Source organism: Rutilus rutilus, assembly GCF_951802725.1.
Source record: "Rutilus rutilus genome assembly, chromosome: 16".
Taxonomy (NCBI): Eukaryota; Metazoa; Chordata; class Actinopteri; order Cypriniformes; family Leuciscidae; genus Rutilus; species Rutilus rutilus.
The window spans coordinates 19,419,927-19,441,116 of NC_140224.1; the positions used below are offsets into that span (position 1 = coordinate 19,419,927).

The following is a 21,190-nucleotide window of genomic DNA, read 5'->3' on the forward strand; positions in this document are numbered from 1 at the left end:
ATAATATTTGTTTTCGTTTTTAATTAGATAATTTAATAGCAGAGACTTAAATGATTATATGCCTGTGTGACTAGCATTCGCTGAGTTTTGTTTAAGTTTAGAGACGTAGCCTACTCCAGAAAAAAAGTTCACGGAGACGGAGAGGCAGAAAGCATACCCTGTTTATTTTCTTTATTTTACAAAAGGACAATGTTTTGTTTCGATTGTAAGTGGACACATAAAAAAGTAGACATTAAACAGTTTATTCTTTCATATTTCTTAAGTCTGTATGACCATAAATACGGAGTATTTTAAGTCTATGTTGCTGCTATGTGAAAAAATCCAGCAAAACCAGAAAAAATCCAGTTTGTCGACCCCCGAGTTTAACCTAATAGGAAGAACATAAATTGTGAATAAAAATATACGTTCACTCACCAAGACGCCGCTGTAGTGATGGAGCCCATGCAGGAGGAGCAGCGTTTGGCACTCGCGTCGTTTTACAGTGCTGCAGTGCTTCAACCAGCAACACTACTACGTCCCATCCTAACCACTGTAGGCTACTACAGATAAAGCTAATGCTAATGCTGACAGGTATGCCTAGGCTACACAAAATAATCGAAATAACTATATAAATGCTATGCTAATATACGCTATCCTGATCGTTTTCAGTAATCGCAATTCCAACTCCTGACTCGCTACAGTGGATTTGACGGAACAAGATGCTTTTATAGAGGGGCTGCCAAGGGCGTGGTAGCTTGTACCAAGGGTATGGTGAGCTGGTACCCTCTTATGTCACAGGGCACCACCACAACTTCCAATAGGAAAATTCATCTGCAGTAACCACCGTTCAACCTGAAGAGGGCAGTACTCACACGTTTTTACACCATATATTGTAGAATTAAAACACTTTATACCCAAATGTCAAAAAAATTACTCGAATCAATGAACAGCGCTAATAAAGTCCCAGTCTTACAGATCATTAACTAAAAAAAAGTTGTTTTAGTGTTTAGTTACCCTTTAATTAAAGAAAAAATAATAACGTGCAAGGATAAATCGTTTGTAATGAATAGTGGAATTTACTGTATAAATATAAGAATTGCCCATTTTAATTTGATGGTAACTTTAATGATGATGATGATGAATGCATTGACTTATCTTTTATGTGTCTATAAGAATTTTATTTAATGGTAATCAAAACAATTTGAATGACACTAGCAACATAAAAATAGACTGTAGGCCTATTAAATGGTATGTGAGCATGTTTGTAAACAGTGGCGTTGTTCCCCCACAACCAGTAGGGGCAACTCCCAAACAGCCCGTATTTCAAGTGAGAGTAGGAAATCCGACACACTGCCATGCATACTTGCATAATTTTCTTTTCACGTGTAAGGGGGAGTGGAAACTGAGGTAAGTAGGTTCACAGCTCGCACGCTTTAACACGTTCAAACGCCGTGGCCGTGACGTTCCCGCAGCTGCAAACTTGTTCATTGGTGGAAGCCGCAGGATGACGATGATCGCTGCACCAACTCAATTAAATTAATGTACAGAAGAGTTTCAGACGTCAGGACCAGCTCGTGTGATTGCAAAAGAGTTGAATGGGGACCGTGTGGACCGTGTCTGCGGTTATTTTATAAAATGGTAAGTGCCTCAATTTCCCCATTTAAGAAGTTTTTCCAAACATCTGGTTTCAACACGCGAGTCGTGTTGCAGTTGTGAACTTATATTTAGCTGTTCAAAGAAAAACAAAACTTTTTCTCAGTTTTCTTTCATTATTATTATTATTATTATTATTATTATTATTAATTTCTTTAACATTTGTTGTATTATTTTAAAGACAAACAACTATGTAGCTAAATGTTAACAAATGTCAAGAATAAACCTCTAAAAATTTTTAATAATAATATGTTGTGTGCCAGATGTAATGTATTTGCACTTACTTTTAGATATATAAAAAAAACTCTCACACTAAACTGTCTAAGGTTAACCTATTTGCTAATTAGGCAAATGTACCACAAATGTTCTTTAAAACTTGCAGGTGCGAAATGAAATTAATGCAAATCTAAAACAAAACCTAAAAATAAAATGCTCTCCAGTGACTCCCATATTGGTTGTTTTTTCCACCTCTCTTGTAGACAACTTCTGAAGGGAACCACTTTAAATCCACCAATGCGGCTCTTTGCAAGTCCTAGCATGTGACTGATTTGTATGTCAAAGATCAGATTTGAGACACAGACACATATAATTTGCTAAATACTGACATGGCATACTTTGAATAGAGGGAGAGGAGGAGTGCATAAGCCCTGAAATCATCAGTTGTCAACTTGTCACAATTAGACAAGCCTAATTTCAAAGAAATCTATTGAGCTGACGTGTGTTTTTCATGCTGCTGTGAAATAATGTGGAATTGGGACTGTTCCCACAGTCGGCTGATATCTAGACTAGAAGACTCATAAACTACAAGTTCAGTTGCATAATAAGGGAAAACAACTGGATTCATCTTATCCTTACAGTGTACATTGTGTATGACAAAGCACAGTAATTTCACTTAAATGACAATTCATAGGTAATTTTCATTGCCATTTAAAGTGAAATTACTGAACTTAAATATACAAGCTTGATAAAAATGATCATTCTAGAAGAAAATTTCAGATGGCACTTAGAGGCTTTTGCATCTGAACTCTTCATTTATTGTTTTTAGCGCTTAATGGCTCTAGTTTGCATCAAATTTTCCACACCGGTGTCACTGATTTTAATAGATTGAAAGTAACTAGTGTCAACATCTATTTTTTTTTTCATACACCAAAAACATGTGGATTCCACACGTACCAGATGTGGGCCGGATCTGGGCGAAACTATGTTGCTGTCTGGACAGAGCTAGGCCTATGTCAAAATTATTTTAAAATCATTAAAAAATATATATAGATCAGCTTTTCAATTGGGCCAAAAGAGTCAGAAGGGTCAGGAAGGCAAACTGCAAGGTCTCAAGTTAATATGGCAACCCATCAGTTAGAATGGCCTCAGAAACACTTCCCATGAATGCAGTCATGCAACATTTCACTTTTCTCTGTGAATCATTTGTAAGACCAAAAAGCAGCTCCAAACCTGTAAGATGTCACATTTTCTGCATATTAACAGAAGATGTGCATCACCCATCACATCGTGCCTGTTAATCATTTTAGCTGAGCTTGTTACTTACTCCTGCCTGTTTTGCTGTGTGTGTCATCTTGCGCTCAGCGGACTCACTGACCGGGCCTCACATCTGCAGAAGGAATTCCATGACCAGTGAGTGTGGCGGCAGAGAGGTGTAGCGTGTGTTTGGGACTGGGAGTTCTGGAGTTTGAAGGAAATAAAATCGGTGGGAAGGACAGACTCCATGGCTCAGGAAAGGAAGAAAGGTGGGGTCCTTCCTCCAGATGGAGGGTGGGGATGGATGATCGTGGCTGGCTGCTTTGTGGTAACTGTTTGCACAAGAGCTGTTACAAGGTAAGCTTTTTTCTTTTTAGAGTGTATGCTGTTGTTAAATAGAACTAGAACATGTTGGTATAGGGATAGGTGTGTTGTTTTCAGCTATAATTAAACCACAGGTTTTAACCTGCCTGTTTCTTAATAAAAATGAATAGCTGAAGAATATTGTCGCTCTTAAACTTTCTTTTTTTAGTGACCAAAAATGTATATAGAATTTAAATCTTTAAAAAAACAAACACATAATGCAAATATAAAGTAAACATACAATAAGAAAAAACAGTCTCGTAAACCTTCTGCCCTTAAAAATGTCTGGAGTTGTTCCTCAAATGGGTTTAACCTGTCAAATAGTACATACTCTTGTATAGTACAGTACATGTGGCACAACAGAACGCTATATTTAGTTCACACTGAGAATTAGCTATAATGAGTCATTGGTTCACAAAGTGACAAGCACTATCTGGTGTTTCTGCGGCAGCCTTCGAGGTCAGGTTACATTTGACTGACATGTAAACAACTTCCAGGCGTTCGCACTTGGATATAGATAACAGAGTGTTGTTTTTACATCTATTAGCCTCTTAGAAGTGGTTTTTACTGCTTTGACTGGTTAACACATTTGTGTGTTTATTTTGTAATGTGCTGTTGTAAGTGTCATTTGTTGCTACTATCAACGATTTTTCTATATACAGTACTATGTGGTGAGAGGTAAAGTTTTCCTTTTATACTGCTTTAGATGAGCTGTTCCATTTAGCAATATTGTGACATTACCCCTGGGGTGGTGAACGTATTCTACCGACTGTACTGTTTAAACCCTGAAATTATTTCATCATACATTTAAATGCGCATGTACATCATCTGACAGGTAAAGGTGTGAAACACGAGAACCTGAAGAACAGATCTGCAAAGACTTTTGTCGTTTACTAGGATGAAATTGCAAGCAGGCTGGCAAGAACAAAACAGTTAATTTGACCTCACCTCTGAAACAAGCATTCTTTTGACCATTTCTTAAGTCCTGCTGAGATAAGTGGTAATAATCAACCCGAGGATTACCAGATGATGAAACTCTTTTTGAGCTTAAAGTGCAGCCAGTGGTTTTCAGATGTGCCTTTTTAACCTCTTTTTTATCTTATGGATATTCTGTTCTCTGCCCTCAACTCCTTAAAAAGCTCTTATCATTCAAGTATGTGTGTGTTACACATGTGTGACTTACTTTAGTCCTAAAGTAAGATTTTACTCTTTGAGTCTGCACCTTGGCCAAGCCAATGGCGTTTTCACACTAATTGTGGAATGGTTGCCTGAAGGACATCTCCTTCTTTAATGGCCGATGGCCAGACACGTCTGTATCAGTGGCGGAAGACGTGAGAGTTGCTGGCTGTCATAACCACACTGAATGCTCTGACCCGAGTGACCTGCCTGGTGATCTAGTTTTGTTTGTTCAGGTGCTGAACAGGCACTGCAGAGGCTTGTGCCTCATTACCCCGTCTCAGCCTTTCATATCCAGACACCCACGATCTGCACGGCTGTTCATAGTAACTGGTTGTGAATGGCACTGGACTTTAAAGTGTGTTGTTAGTCTGAAGTGTCACAATATGGTCCTTTAAAGACCACAAACTTGTGTGTGTTCTGTCTGATCAGAGTTTTTTTTTTTTTTTTTTCTCTTTTCCAGATGCATCTCTATATTCTTTGTTGAGTTTCAGATGCACTTTGGAAGAGATTACTCTGGGACGGCATGGATTCATTCATTAGTGGACTGCACAACCATGCTGTGTGGTAAGGAAACGTCATACTTGACACTAAAACCATCACACATTAGCGCATCACAGTCTAAAATAGGGTTTCCATCTGCAGAACTCAGTGAGAAAGTTTTTGCACATCTGAGACAATACTGTTACATAAGAAACTAAGCAAGACCTGCAGCCTGTGGGAGGCTCAAAACGTTCTCTTGAAGTCAGCAACACACAGAGAACATCTTGAGAGGACACGGCAGTGTCGCAAGCTTGACCCAAAAAAACAGGCCTGTTTGCTTTCCTATACACCCGGCGCTGTCTGCTGTTGACAGTGCAGCAATCTTAAGAATTACATTGCAAAGGAAAGGCCTTCTTAAGGCTGCTGACTAGTAAACAAAAGACGTAAGAAATGCTGTTATTACAGTACATAAAGCTTTCCAATTTCATGTTTGGCTGACATGTTCTCTTTTATCACAAGGCTGATTTGTTTTTGTCAGGGGTCTGTGGAAGCACATAGTTTGCAAATCATAAACAGTCTGTTGTAATACTGTATGTTGTCATGTAATAGGAGAGAGCAGCTTAATAATAACGGTAATAGTGACCAATTATCTGAGCGAATTTTGTAATATTTCAAAATTTGTTCAAAAAAACACTACCGTTCAAAAGTTTGAGGTTTCAGTAGCAGTTACTCCAGTATTCATTGTCACATGATCCTTCAGAATATATTCTTATTATAAGCAATGTCGAAAACAGTGGTGGTGCTTAATATTTTTGTAGAAACCTTTTTTTCAGAATTTTTTGATGAATAAAAGTTCAAAACAACAGCATTTTTTGTATGAATAAGTCTCTTTACTTTTGAACAATTTAATGCGTCCTTGCTGAATAAAAGTATTACTGAGTCACATGGAGCCACATTAACATGTCAGTATCTCTGGGATTGAACCATCAAGGGTCTTTAAAGTGAAGTTACCAAAAGGAAAGTTTTTAAAGAACCAGAATCTAAAAGGATATTAATACATCTTTAATACTTCTTGAGTCACAGGCATGCAAACACAAGAAGTGCTTTTTGCCATTTTTTGAACTGTCACTGTTGGCATATAATGCAACAAAGATTGCTAAAGTCAACAGATTTTACCAATAGACCTACCAATCTCTGTGTAAAAAATAAAGTAATGATGCTGCCATCTTTCTAAAGTCATTTTTACACCCCTGTAATTTGGCTCCAAATCTCAGATGAAGATTGTAATTTTGACCCCCCCTCTACAAAATCGTGGATTACTTAATATTTTGGCTTTCTTCTTCATTTATATATTTCTTTCACCAAAAATGATCAAAATCAAAAATTTGAGCCGGGGACCTCTGGTTGAGTTGACACGGAATGACAGTAATGTTTACAAAGTAGTGGCTGTGGATGGAAACCCTGCTTACAATAAATATTATTTAAATATGACTTTTATTATTTCGAACATATTGTTCGGTATGAGCACAACATTTATTCACGTTACTTTGCAGCTCCACTCGGAAGCCTGATTGGGAATCAGTTGTCATGCCGTGTAGCTGTAATACTAGGAGGATTCCTGGCCTCAATAGGATTAGTCCTCAGCTCCTTCGCCACCAGTCTGGAATATCTTTACCTTACCCTGGGAGTGGTAACTGGTAAGAGCCCCAAGATCCCTAAAACACTGATCTACAGACCCATGCGCGGCACTTAGAATGTAGAAGTTCAGCATGTTTATGGTTTTATTTTATATCCTTCTTTTTTTAGGGCTTGGCTTTGCCCTTTGCTATACTCCAGCCATCGCCATGGTCGGGATCTATTTCTGTGAGAGGAAGGCTTTGGCCTATGGCATTGCCATGTCTGGCAGTGGCATTGGGACCTTCATCCTGGCCCCAGTAGTGCAGCTGCTAATCGAACACTATTCATGGCGTGGAGCCCTCCTCATTTTAGGGGGCTTTGTGTCTAACCTGTGTGTATGTGGAGCTCTGTTACGGCCCATCATTCTAAAGGAAGAGGAGGCCTGTCCTCTTCCAGTGGACTCAGAGTGTGGGTATAGCATTAAGTCGCCTGCGGTAAATGGCGTACATATGGGGAATGCTGCAGGCGATAAATTAGAAGTGAATGCTAAACAACGCTGCCTTCAGTCCATGCAAGAATACCACTTCCTCCTTATGCCTGACTTCATGGTGTTGTCAGGCTCCTTCCTGCTGCTGGCCAGTGGGTGCAGTCTTCCATTTGTGTACCTAGTGCCCTACGCGCTGGATGTAGGTGTCGGTCATCAGCATGCTGCGTTCCTGATGTCCATACTAGGGGTCATTGACATCGTTGGCAACATCACATTTGGCTGGCTCACTGACATGAGGTATGTTGTTTTGTGAACTGTGTTAATATTGCATTAGTCAAAAACAGGAATAGGTCATTTATTGACTAAGGAAAATGTTTGTTTTTTCTTTTCTTCAGATCTAATTATCTTTTTTTTCTAAGAACCGATTTTGTTATCCAATAAGCAACTGGGTCAATGGCATTGTTTTGTCCAGATCTCAATACAGTGACATTAATACACCTATTCTAAGATTAATTAAATTCTTGGGGGTCATAAGCCTAGTAGTTTAGCATCATCGTTTATTATTATTTATTAAAAAAAAGTTAACAAAAAAGCTTCACTTCTTTTTTATATTGCCTAATCAAAGTCATGTGGTACGACCAACAAGCAGAAATGAAAACAAAACAGGAAATTATGTCATAGAGAAGACCCCTGCAGACCCTCATTGATTATGTAAATAAGTCTCTTAAAATATCAGGTTGTAAAATGCCATGTTGTGTGACTCCCCAACATTTTTTAATGAATTATGAATTATAAATTCAAATAACAATACATATTTGTAAAAAAAAAAAAAAAAAAAATGTAATTTGTTTTTACAACTTTTAAAAGTTTAATAATAATGTTTAAGATGTGTATACATGTATTCAAGGAATAAGGAAAATATGGTGACATTTTTGACATTCATTAAATTGAAGCCTTTTTAAATGGTGTAAAAAGTTGTGTAAAAACACCCTCAGGTTTTAGGAAACCAAACAGAATGTTGAGTGTTTGCTTATGGGGATGGTTGCATAAACCTTTAAGACTAGTCTTACAAGTTAGACATGCACATTTTTTCTTTAAGACTGTTCATAGTTTTTTACATAAAAATGTAGATTAGCCTAATTTGATACCTAAAACCAGGACTGACTGCCCCTTACTAACTGCTAGTGGGTTATACTAGAACTTAACACACTGTCTTAACATAATGGCTATGTTTATGCAACCGGCCCCAGATCATGCTGACTAACCCTTTCTGTATCTCTCCCAGGTGTCTAAAGAAGTACAGGAATATATGCTACATGTTTGCTGTGGGAATGGAGGGACTATGTTGTCTTTTTATCCCCCTTTTACGCACATTTGTCTTGCTGGTACCCTTCTCTGTGCTCTATGGGTACTTTGATGGAGCCTATGTTGCCCTTATTCCTGTGGTAACATCAGATGTTGTAGGGACAACATACCTCTCTTCAGCTCTCGGGGTTGTGTACTTCCTCCACGCTCTTCCCTATCTGGTCAGCCCACCCATTGGAGGTAAAGGCCTCAAATTATTTCATTTTGATAGGTTAAAAACTACCTGGAATTATAAAGAAAAAAACATTAACCACAATTGTCGCTTTGTAATGACGTGCCCAATTTAAATAGCCCAATAAGTGGTAAACTGTTAATGTACAGAGACATGTTACCCAACAAAACTGTTCAATTCACCATATTAAAAACAGTTCTTTTCTTGGTAGGATAAATGTTACTTTAAAAAAGCTGTGAGGTAATCATGTGATTTATTTGTTATTTAATTTTTGTTATATAGGTTGGTTGGTTGACACCACAGGGACTTACACGGCGACATTCTTTTTGAGTGGGTTCGCCCTGATCGCAAGCTCTCTCCTGCTGTTCTCAGTTGCCGTCATTCGGCATTGCCGGAGAAACCGAAAGAACAGCCTGAGCAAAGACCCAAAATTGGTGTCATGCGAAGGCAAACAAGTGGACTATTATAGTTCTAAAAATAAAGACTTGATGATAATTATACCAGCAACTTCATAGCGTTGGAATAAATATTTGTATTTTTTTTTTTAAATGTCTATTTCTTTGTTTAATCAATTTTATGAAATACTGTTAGATATATAGAGTCATTAATAATGTTTAATTGGGAAAATAATTGTTTGTGTATGAAAAATTTCTCATGCCTTTTGTTGACTTTTTGTTCAAAAGCATTTATTCTCATGTACAGTTGCATGCTTTAAAGAAAGTGGGTTACAACACAAGACTTACATTTGATCTATTTTCTTTGTGTCTCATATTTTATAATAATGTGTCAGTATTCAGTGAGTTTTTCTTGTGGACATTTTTTTTCTGTGGACATGGAATTACAAATGTAGGTTATTATACTTGAAGCTCCAGTTGTAGTACGTTATTTACGTCAGTAGAGGACAGTGCTGAACCCTAGATATCTGGACAGTCTGAGCTGCTGTATTGCTGCAGCATTTGCCCCTGTTCTGCGAATGGTTTGTAAAGGTCTGATATTTTTATTCAGCAATGCCTTTTTATGTTTGCTACAACTAGCAGTTCTTCAACATTTCTTTGGATAACAAATGAGTTTATTGAGACTTAAGCAAGAGACTGAAGATATAATGGATGCTACTAAGCCATGGGACTAATTTATAACCTTTAGATCTTGATGTCAACAGTCTGAACTAAATGTGTAGTAATGTTTTAGTAATAGTGAATTCCATCGATTTCACTGGGTTAAAATATAAAACCATAAAAAATATATATTGGTTTTTAATTTTCAAGAGTATAAAGTGTGGCTTGCATCATCTCACGATTGATATTAGTTACTGGTAAAAACTTTTTTCTTAACACACAATGCACACAAAAAGCAGTGTTTTTATTTTTCAAAGAAATACAGGTTTAAAAATGTATAGCTATAATGGCTGTGTCACAGGTCTTAGAATCCAAAGATACTTGAAACAGGATATCTTGCAAAATAGTCCTTTAATAGCAAACTCAAATACTCAGGAAGGTAGCCAGTAACATAAACACAACTAACATTGGCAATGACCGATATTGAACTGAACCAAAGAGGAAGTATTTGTACACCAGGGAAATGACAGTGCTATGCATAAGTTTAGACTCTCCCTATAGAACTCTATGCTATAAAGTTTAGAATTTTTTTCTACTTCAATATTTCTTTCCTGGAAGGATCAGACTTTATATTTATATATATATATACAGTATATATATATATATATATATATATATATATATATATTTAATAACAACACAAGGAAAAGACTTTCTGAACTGTGTTTGGGGAACCATTTATTTTATTTGTCATACCAAACAGGCCTGATTGTATTTTTTTGTTCTATTGATTGTATGTTTACAAACTTTGAACTGGTACCAATACAATACATTTCCTTAATTTCACAAGTTGTAGTGAAATTGCTGTCTCAAATCCTCCTTACGAACTTAGACGTTAACTAGGCTATATTGTAATGCTACTGTGCCCCTTCAACCTGATCAGTTAATTTAGAGCCCAACACTAGAGTGATACAACGGGTTACACGTGTGTCCTTTGTGTCCTCCAGTCACCCACAATCCTTTGCACACATTCTAATTTACAAAAATGAATTGTCAGAAAATAAATTGGCACTGAGATTAAAGGCATTATTCCTTTGTTTTGTTGTAAATTAATCACATCATTCTAAACTATGTGTTGTAAACCACTGGGAACCACAGATGGTTGTCAAATACCTATGCTGCAGGCAGTTAATATAAATACTTTTTTAATTAAAGTATTTTTCAAATTATAATTTTAATAGTATTTTTGTGCTGTTATCATGGGGTGGAAAGATTTATGTGCTCCTATATCGCCTCGTTATATTGTTTAATGCTGAGGAGGACTCTAGAAAACTCCAGAGGACTTTGCTCCTGTTCTTCAAAGGGTTTTAAAATCGTATGGTATTTTTGCTCAGTAATGCCTTTTGTTATGATCATGAGTTTGCTACACTTTAACAGTTCCCTTTCGTTGTCACTCCGAGTTACGTCGGATGACGACGAATGGGGTTTCGCTTAGAAAGCCTATCATCTTCGAGTATATAAAACGAGCCAATGGCAATAAAAATGCCATGGGTCTGCGGAATCTCCGCCCCACCCTGGGGGTATATAAGGAAGTGCGCTAGCAACATGCAGATATGTTTTCGCTTCGGAGCCAAGTTCAATACTTCACTCCACAAGCCTTTTGAATGTCATCTCAAATCTCTTCGAGACGAGCGGCTCTTCAGAGTGTTGGTGTGACGGCGGATTCCAGCGAGATCGCATTTCCTGCTGCTGGTCTGTGCAGTGATCTGCCGACAGTGAGTGTGTTTCTCCCTGGGCGTTTCGGCACTCTGTTGAGCTTTTCCAATCTCTAAAAGAGCCTCCTAAGAGAACCTCCCACGACTCGTCCCACTGCGACCTGTTTTATTCCCTGTCCGAGGGCACGCTCGGCACGGATGCACTGGCACGCAGCTGGCCGTGGGGCCTACGCAAGTATGCGTTTTCCCCCAGTGAGCCTCCTTGCGCAGACTTTGCGCAAGATCAGGGAGGACGAGGAGCAGGTAATATTGGTTGCCCCGTATTGGCACAACCGCACCTGGTTCCCAGAACTAGTTCTCCTCGCGACAGCACCTCCCTGGCCAATTCCTCTGAGGAAGGACCTGCTTTCTCAGGGACGGGGCACCCTTTGGCACCCTCGTCCCGATCTTGGAACCTCCATGTGTGGCTCCTGGAATGGAGGAGGTAGGTTGAGTACCCTACCACCTGCGGTGGTGGCTACCATCACTTCCGCTAGAGCATACTCCACGAGACATGCCTATGCGTTGAAGTGGAACCTCTTCGTCAACTGGTGTTCTTCTAAACAGCAAGAACCCACGAAATGCCCGATCAGTGTCGTGCTTTCCTTCCTGCAAGAAGGGTTGGAGCGAAGGCTGTCTCCCTCCACCCTGAAAGTGTATGTTGCCGCCATTGCCGCACATCACGATGCAGTTGAAGGTAAGTCTCTAGGGAAGCACGACCTGATCATCAGGTTCCTGAGAGGAGCGAGGAGACTAAATTCTCCCCGCCCTCCTCTCTTTCCCTCTTGGGACCTCTCAGTGGTTTTAACTGCCCTGCAGAGTGCTCCCTTTGAGCCTCTGCAATCAGTGGAGCTTATGTTCCTGTCAATGAAGACAGCGCTCCTGGTTGCATTGGCCTCCATCAAGAGGGTAGGGGACCTGCAGGCATTTTCAGTTGACAAAGCGTGCCTGGAATTCGGGCCGGCTAACTCTCACGTGATCCTGAGACCCCGGCCTGGATATGTGCCCAAGGTTCCCACCACTCCCTTGCGGGACCAGGTGGTGAACTTGCAAGCGCTGCCCTTGGAGGAGGCAGACCCAGCCTTGGCACTGCTCTGTCCAGTACGCGCCCTCCGTGCTTACGTAGACAGAACGCAGTGTTTCAGGACCTCAGACCAGCTCTTTGTCTGTCATGGTGGGAAGCTGAAGGGAAAGGCTCTCTCCAAGCAAAGGTTGTCTCACTGGATAGTGGACGCCATTGCTTTGGCATACCAGCAGCAAGGTCGTCCGTGCCCCCTTGGTGTGAAGGCTCACTCCACTCGGAGGGTAGCATCCTCTTGGGCTCTAGCGCATGGCGCCTCTCTAACAGACATCTGTAGAGCTGCAGGCTGGGCGACACCTAACACATTCGCGAGATTCTATAATCTCAGAGTGGAGCCAGTTTCTTCTCATGTACTCGCTTCAACTAGCCGGTACTAGATTCTGCTCAGGTGTCTTCGCTTGCTCGCCATTCCTCTCCACGGATGGGATACGTGCGATATTCTCCTCAGGTGAGCCTTATAAGCCCTGAGTCTCCTCCAGCACTGACGACGTCAACGCCAGAGTTATGCCACCGGCAGCTTTCGCGCTTGGCTAGGTGCCTCCATGTGCATGGTTCCCCCTCTGGGCGACCCCCACATGTGTATTCCACTGTAAGCCTCTCTGAGCATGTGTCTTTCCCTCGGCAAGCCACCTTGCCACCCCTGGGGTTGAAATATTCCACCTGCGGCTGGACACCCCAGTGATTCTCCATATGCAGTTCCTTCGGGTCATATGTGTATTCTTAAGTCCCCCCCTTCGGGCTGGGCATGATTGCATATTTCCACTGAGATATGCTTCCCAGTGTACCTTGGTATTCCTGTGTTAAGTAGGACTCCTTCGTCCGTGCTAGTCTCACGACAGGGAGCTCAGACTTACGCAGGGCACTGGAAGACAGTCGAGAGGTGGCGTGATTACACTGGGAACCCCATTCGTCGTCATCCGACGTAACTCGGAGTGACAACGAAAGGGAACGTCTCGGTTACGTATGTAACCCTCGTTCCCTGAGTAGGGAACGGAGACGTTACGTCTCCCTGCCACTTCCGCTGTACCGCTGGAACGCCTGAGTTCAGTCTCGGCTCCTCAGCGAAGACATATCTGCATGTTGCTAGCGCACTTCCTTATATACCCCCAGGGTGGGGCGGAGATACGCTATGCAAATTCCGCAGACCCATGGCATTTTTATTGCCATTGGCTCGTTTTATATACTCGAAGATGATAGGCTTTCTAAGCGAAACCCCATTCGTCGTCATCCGACGTAACGTCTCCGTTCCCTACTCAGGGAACGAGGGTTACATACGTAACCGAGACGTTCTTCAGTGATACTTTAGATGGTTCACGGTAGTACCAGAGACAACATACACCACTGTCAGTGAAAATAATTCTTTGTAACTCAAAAAAGATATTGACTGATCAATATCAATACCTGTGATTGAGGTCAGTAATGTGTCATGTTCAATTTAATTTAATAATACAATACCAACATCAGTCTGACAACCAACATGATTGTGATCAGTGTATCCTGTGAAACAAACCCTTTTGCTCAAATAAACTTACAGAATCATACATGACATCAAGTGACATTTTTTATTAGTAAAATCAATACAGGCAGGTCATTTTGTAAATTTTCAAACACAAAAAGCACACAAAAAGATTTTGCATCAAATATTTTCTGTAGTATATTTGTAAAAGTGATACAAGTTTACTGTATAACTAAAGCCCACATGTTAACACAAATTATAATTGCACTTATAATGACACATCCAACATTCCTACAATGTGTTCCCTACAATGACACATTAAAATACTCATTACTGAACACCATATTCAAATGAAACATTTCATTTTCAAAATTAAAATGATTTTTATTTTATACATCATTTAATACATCATTTCAAAAGACACGTTCTGAGTTGCTAAAAAAGAAGACAAAAAAAGCACCAAAAAAAAAAAAAGCATTATTTTACTTTTATTTTAAAATGCACTGGCATTTGTTGTCTTCTGATCCGGAGTTGAGCGAAATTTTTCAGCATCCTCCGTTGATTGTGTATAAACGGGCTAGGATTTTTTTTTAGGATTAACCGGTTTGGATTTTTACCCTTCAGACTGTAAAATTTGTATACTCATTTGCAAGTACTGATAGTATATCTGGCTTTTGTAAAACAACAACAGTGTTCCTGTAGCTCAAATGCATGGCGTTAACAATGCCAGGGTCATGGGCTCTGTCATAAGAGAATGCAGGAGAATATATACCTTAAAAGCATCTGTGAAATGCATAAATGTAGAACATGCATAAGTGTAACAGAATTTTGATGAAAATGAACTTTTAATAAAAAAATGGATTATAACATATGCAAAAAATAGGCTAACAAAATAAACGAATAAGGCGAACTAACCCTTAAATTTAACCGTATTTTAAAGATTTTTTTCTACATTTTCTTAAAACACAGTTTACAGTTGAAGGAGTCATCATCTTTGACTCTGATTGAACACTTATTGCTGTTTTCATTATTTTTTTTAAAGTAAATTACACATGGTCAATTATAAAATAACCAGTGAATGTCAATTTATGAATGAATTTGTGTACAATTACTAAAGGTTAAATAGCCCACTTTACCTGAATTCACCATAATTATGTCTTTATCTGGTTTTGAAAATGCAACGCTTTACTCAAAGATCTTCCTCTCAAGCGGAAGTGAGCTTGCATGACAGAGGGAGCAAGCTAGCAAGAAAAAGAGAGATGTGAGACGCAATGCCCTTATATGGACATAGTTTAGGCATGTTTTATGCAAATTACTAGCTGCTGGGACACTCTCAGTTGGAATCACCTGGATTCATCATGAGGATTCACCAGGATTTCATTAGAACGAAAGTAAGAATGCACATGTTTTCTGAGCACAATTAAGGCCCAGTGGTTTTTTAATCATTAATTGTGCATCCTTTAAGGCACTCACTAAGATTACTATGGTATTCATCATCTTCTTCGCTATCTGAAGTGGCCGAATAGCTTTTGGTGTGCCCAAACATTTCCCCTTTCATTTGATAAATGAATCCCACTATTTCATTGGCCTTCCAATCATCTGGGCGAACCTGGATACATCTCTGGGCAATGTTCATCAGTTTCTTTGCACTTCTTTCCCCCTCACTAGAATTTGGATTCATTTTCAAACACTCCTTGTAGTGCCTGATTGCTGAGTCCTCACATTTAAAACTGTACTGCTGGAACTCAGCATAGTAATAATGCACTACATGCACACTATCATTTTTCTCTCCAGCTGTCTTAAATGTTCTCTGGAACAGATTGTCTGCCTTGGACAGTTCACGTCTCTCTCCGTATTGAAGTGCAAGCTCACACATGGCAATGATAAAGTAAGCTTTCAGAGAAGTTGCCTTTTCTAAGTAGGTAATGCACTGATTTCGTGCATTGTCTACCTCAGTCTGGCTTCCTCTTCCTCGTTTTTCTTTCTGTAAATTAATTTTCTTGGTCTTGTAGCACATTGCCAATTGATGATGTATGAAACCTGAGTCTGGTGATCTTTTAAGTGCTTTCATCAGCAGTGCAATGGACCTGTCTACAGATCCTTGATTCCTGAAGTATTTCCCAACATACCTTATGACATGTGGATCTTCTGGAGAGCCATTCAGAGCTGTCTCCATTAGTTTCTCAGACTCATTCATCAACTTTTTGGAACAAAACAAAAGTTTAACTCCTAGAAGAATTTTTGAGGCATTATCATCTGGGTTGTCGTCAATGGCCAGTCTCAGCTGTTTGATCGCAGGTGAATCCACAGTGAAAGATGTACCAGGTTCAATGCGATACAGAGCCTTGGCATAACCAGCGTTCCACTCGCTATTATCTGGATCCAGTTCCACGGCCTTCTGGAAAACTTCTACGGCTCTGTCATAATATTTGTGAGAGAATTTAAGATAGGCCCATCCTTTCTCACCAAGCACCTCTGGAACAGGTGAAGACTCGGTTGGAAGTGTTTCATTAATCTTCTGAAGCTTCATCAGGTAACTTTCACACTCTGTGTAGTTCTTCATGTGGTAGTTTATCCAAGCTAAATTTCCATAGGTGACAATTAGAGTCTTGTCACAGTTCTCTCCAAGGTTTTCTTTAATGAGTGTCTCAGATTTCAGCAGGTGGGTAAGGGCCACTTCTTTTTGCTCAAGAAGGAATCTCACATATCCTAAAGAGCAGTGAGTTCGTGCGACTCCTAGCTCCCCCCCTAGACCCATCTTGACCTGTTCCTCAAGCCTATTGACGATATCTGTTAAGACTAGATCAACTTTTTTAATGTTCCAAGTGAAGTGACACTCCAGCTGATCCAGTTTTGGTTGTAAACTCTCCTGGATTGAACTGACAAGAAAACAAATGAATTAGCAAACTCATTATGAAATGAACAACTCATTACCCTGCTGAAAGAGGCCACTTCCACCAGGGAACACCATTGTCATGAAGTCAAGTCAAGTCACCTTTATTTATACAGCGCTTTATACAATACAGATTGTTTTAAAGCAGCACAGTGAAAACAGGAAAATGAATTCATTTCGTCTGTACAGCAGCTCTAAAAGAAAATCGTGTCATTGTTCAGTGCACTGTGTGTTTTGACCAAACGGCAACCTTCCGGTCTCTCTCTTGAATCCAACATGGAAGTGACTTAAATTGCAATTCATCGACTGGCTGCTAGAGACAGCCTCTAAAAGAGAGTCAATCCCATAGGCCCCCCCATGTTAATATGCCCAACTTTACAGCACAAAAAATATGTTTACAGCCTGGTACAAAAAGTGCATTTGGTCTATATAACTAATTCTGCCCTTCATGACAACTGTGAGGGGGGTGATTTTTTATCTATTTTTATAACTCATCCATTTAAATTATATTAAGCCTTAAAGTTCTGCATAATTAGGGGCGTGGCCACTCGAGTGACAGGTGGATTGCCGCTGCTGTCACTACTAGCCGTTTGTCTGTTGTCAGTTAGCCCTCAGCTAATCTCGCCCCTTTGCCCATTTTCGGTTATCCAGGAATAACGCGCGGTGACGCACTGCCAAGATGGCGACGGCCAGCTCCGCCCACTTTGGGCTTCAAAAATGCTCTTCAGAAAACTACGGGTGACGTCATGGACATATTGTTTTACAGTATATTTGACACTTTTCTTCCATAACCATTAATACAATTTTGAGATTTAGTAGACCTTAGAGTAGACCTTCTGTTGGCTCGGACCAGACAGGATACGCGTCGTTGCCCTTGTGCATGGATGAGCCTTGGCCGCACAACACCCTGTTGCCGGTTTGTGGTTTATGCCTCCGCGGACCACTGCTGGTAAATTCTCACCACTGCTGACCGGGAGCAACCCACAAGCCTTGCTGTTTCAGAGATACTCTTGCCTGTGTCAGCTTTGCTCAGGACTTAAACATCCATCACGTTGATTAAAAGAACTGATTGTTTGCTTACCATCTAATCTAACCAGACCTTAATATGTGGCCTTGTTAGGAGATAATCAACGATATTCGCTTTATCTCTGACGGGTCATAGACTCATAATGGCTCATCAGTATATCCCACCACTATACTAGTAAATGTGGATGCAAAGAGTGTGCCCCCTGCAGACCATAGTAATATTTCTTCCAGCAGTGGCCAAAGTTTTGCAAGAAGTTTGCCATTAAGGGATTTACCCAAGTGGCTCTCACTGCAGAGTCAAATGTCACCCAGCTCCACCTCTCTGGACGTCTAATGGGGTGGAGGGATAGAGTTGTGGGTAGGGTTAGGGTGTGGTTGGATACTGTATCTCCACCCATTAGGACCAAATTACATTCGCTCCTCCTCGCTGGACGTCTAGTGAGGGGGAGCTAGACATAAGCTCCACCCATTTGCTCTGCAGTGAGCAGCCTCTGATTTACCTGGCCCAGCCCTGCTTATCTTCAGTAGAAACCAAGAGAAAGCTGCACCATAGCTGCTGATTATGGGAAAGAGTCTGTCTGAATAGCCATTAAATTTCTTCCATTTTTCTTTCTTTTTTTTTTTTTTACATGGACCCTGGATGAAAAGTTGATGTGGTTATATCAACATAAGATTCATATGATACCATTCTTTTATTTAACCAATTTAACAACATGATTTTAAACTTGAAAAGAAATTATAATTTCGTTCCACATATTTGGTTTTTGTCCTGTAAATCGTATTTTTAAGTCAGATAAGGCTATGCATTTTTTTGTAACTATATGTCTCTCTCCCTCGGTCTCCTCGACCAGATTTCAAAACTTTCCAGACTGTTATATAGCATTAACCTTTGTAATTTAGTTTCATAATCAAGACAAATAATATATAGAAACAGTATTCACCTCATCTCTGACATCCTTTTTCTTGTAGCTTGCGGGAAATGATACGGGACAGCTCTGCTGCACAAGCTCAGTATGCTGCGTATAACTTTCGTTTCCTGAAAGAAGCGTCAGGCTCGATCAGTTTCCTGCTTGTGTCCGAGCAGTTTTGGAGGCAGAGCAGATATGTCACGGGTGGCACTGGACGCGCCTGACATCTGATTGGCCACCCTGGGTGTCACCTCAAAATTTAATTCGATATACTGGCAGTTTGATGCTGTGTGAAATTTGATTTAACCTCTTGTTGAAAAAAAAACACACACATCTATTTTGACTTGCGACCGCTGCGTGCCGTGCTGTTTTAAGATTGAAGTTTGTCACTCTTGTACGAAAAAGCGCAGAGCTGTTCAAAATTATGCAGCGCCAGAGTGCTCTCATAGTTTCCCATTAAGTTACATTGTATTTATCCCAAATCGTTGTTAATGTAGCTGCGCAATGACTTCAACCTAGGCTGGAAGAGTGTAGCTCCATAGCCTGTATAGCTTCCTCTTTTTTAAAATAATCGATAGTTTTGTCTTCCTGTGGATTAAATAGCCTAAAGTATAGGCTATGTTTTATATAGATAGATATAATAGCCTAGCTAGCCTACTGTAAATCGCCCTTTCGCTCTATTTTTTTTTTTTTTTTTTTTTTGTATGGTGATTATCCGTTTAATTTCACGCAAGAAAAAGTGAGGGTACGCGCGACACCCTTTTTTATGAATTTTGACAATGCATGGTTGTGGGAATGTGATATGGCTTAGCGCGATCATCAAATCGCTGTTGTAATCATAAACATAGGGTGACGCGCTGCATGTTTCAGCATGTTCATTTTCAGTTTCAATTCACAGTAAATGCTACTCTGTGTGTTTGAGTCGCTTATAATTTGCATTTGGGAACACAACATGGGCAAATCATCTTCCCAAATTCGTAATAGAATCGTTTTGAAATCTGTCCAATGGTTTAACGTTTGAAAGCAGAGAAATTAAATCAACTTTAAATGTTAGTATTGTAATTTTACTGATGTTCAGTAAAAAAAAAATATATATATATATATAATTGCGATAGTAATTATTGTTATTATTAATAATAATAAAATAATAACAATAATGTTACTAGTTTTGTTATAACATATAGGCTATTGTTATTAAATATTATTATTATTAAATTCTCTATTTTTTTATTTTACAGTAAAATGTTGCAATAGTAAGATATTTATTTATTAATTTAATAATATAAAAAAAATCATTTTAATAATTGCGTGGTTCAGGTTTTTCTTCTTTCTTTCTTTTCTTCAACTGATCACATGCTTGTCCTTGTGGGGACATTTTTGGTCCCCATGATAACAGCTTATAAATCTTACTAAGTTATGTTTTTTTGAAAATGTAAAAATGCTAATATGATCATGATTTGAAGCCAGCATTCTGGATCACTTAACTTCTTACCCAATGCAGTTGTACAGAGGACAAATCTCTCAATGAACTGGCCCAGCTGGATCACATGCAATAAGAAAATAAGACAAACATAGCTCATCTGACTAAACTTCAGCACAACTATGATGCGGGATGAAGGCAGGACCTCACAAATGCAACTCTTTGTTATTGCAAATGTCCTTTAATCACGATGTGCCTGGTGAGAAGGCCTGCGTCCTTATCAAGTTTTCATGGAATTATTATGTGTACGTGGAATACCGGTGTTGTTCCAAAGTCTGTGACCCAACGAATTATGTGACCGTATAGGCTCTATATTGACCTATAATCCCAATCCTTTAACCCTAAAGACCCCAATAGGCTACTTCAAGCAAAATCGAAGAACAAACTTGTGTTGCGTCATTTCTAACAAAATCAGGGCAAAGCAAGTTTGTTTTGTGTTCATTCGGGAGTTCGAAACAGCTTGCCAGTGCTAACTTTCTGGAAAAGTTTGCTCTGGCTAGTAAACGCCTCTACCATTGGTCCTTGGCGATTACGTAATAGGTAGGTGTGCTCTGAGGCTCTGCCTTCTTTTTGTTGAAATCTTCTCCGGTTAATTTCTTCTGTTTAGTCCCTCGAGGCAGGATGTCCGCGAGTAAAAAAACATGAACACTCTGAGCTCATGAGCTGCTTTATAGTTAAAAATTCTGCTCTACTATAAAGAAAAGTTCAAATTCTAATTGAAAGAGATACTGACACTTTTTTTAAATTTTATTTTTACTGTAAGGCTAGG

General features: G+C 39.6%; 2 protein-coding genes across 2 annotated transcripts; one reads left to right on the forward strand and one right to left on the reverse strand.

The window, feature by feature from the left end:
- The first annotated feature begins 1,475 nt into the window (after nt 1-1,475).
- On the forward strand, nt 1,476-10,548 carry slc16a12b (solute carrier family 16 member 12b). The gene is made up of 7 exons (XM_084433783.1): nt 1,476-1,617; nt 3,214-3,462; nt 5,108-5,211; nt 6,681-6,824; nt 6,934-7,528; nt 8,517-8,776; nt 9,051-10,548. The coding sequence occupies exons 2-7, from the start codon at nt 3,353-3,355 to the stop codon at nt 9,281-9,283; spliced, it is 1,446 nt and encodes a 481-aa protein (XP_084289909.1). The 5' UTR covers nt 1,476-1,617; nt 3,214-3,352; the 3' UTR covers nt 9,284-10,548.
- A 3,653-nt stretch (nt 10,549-14,201) lies between these two features.
- On the reverse strand, nt 14,202-19,106 carry LOC311305734 (interferon-induced protein with tetratricopeptide repeats 5-like). Its single transcript, XM_084433546.1, has 2 exons — nt 18,975-19,106; nt 14,202-16,993 (listed from the first exon to the last, which is right to left on the reverse strand). The coding sequence occupies exons 1-2, from the start codon at nt 18,986-18,988 to the stop codon at nt 15,553-15,555; spliced, it is 1,455 nt and encodes a 484-aa protein (XP_084289672.1). The 5' UTR covers nt 18,989-19,106; the 3' UTR covers nt 14,202-15,552.
- Nucleotides 19,107-21,190: the final 2,084 nt, after the last annotated feature.

Bases quoted from the DNA above. Each gene is read 5' to 3' on its own strand.
- slc16a12b (XM_084433783.1), top strand. From the start codon at position 3,353: ATGGCTCAGGAAAGGAAGAAAGGTGGGGTCCTTCCTCCAGATGGAGGG. The intron at 3,463-5,107 runs GTAAGCTTTTTT...TCTCTTTTCCAG, and splicing joins TGCACAAGAGCTGTTACAAG to ATGCATCTCTATATTCTTTG. The intron at 6,825-6,933 runs GTAAGAGCCCCA...TTCTTTTTTTAG, and splicing joins TACCCTGGGAGTGGTAACTG to GGCTTGGCTTTGCCCTTTGC.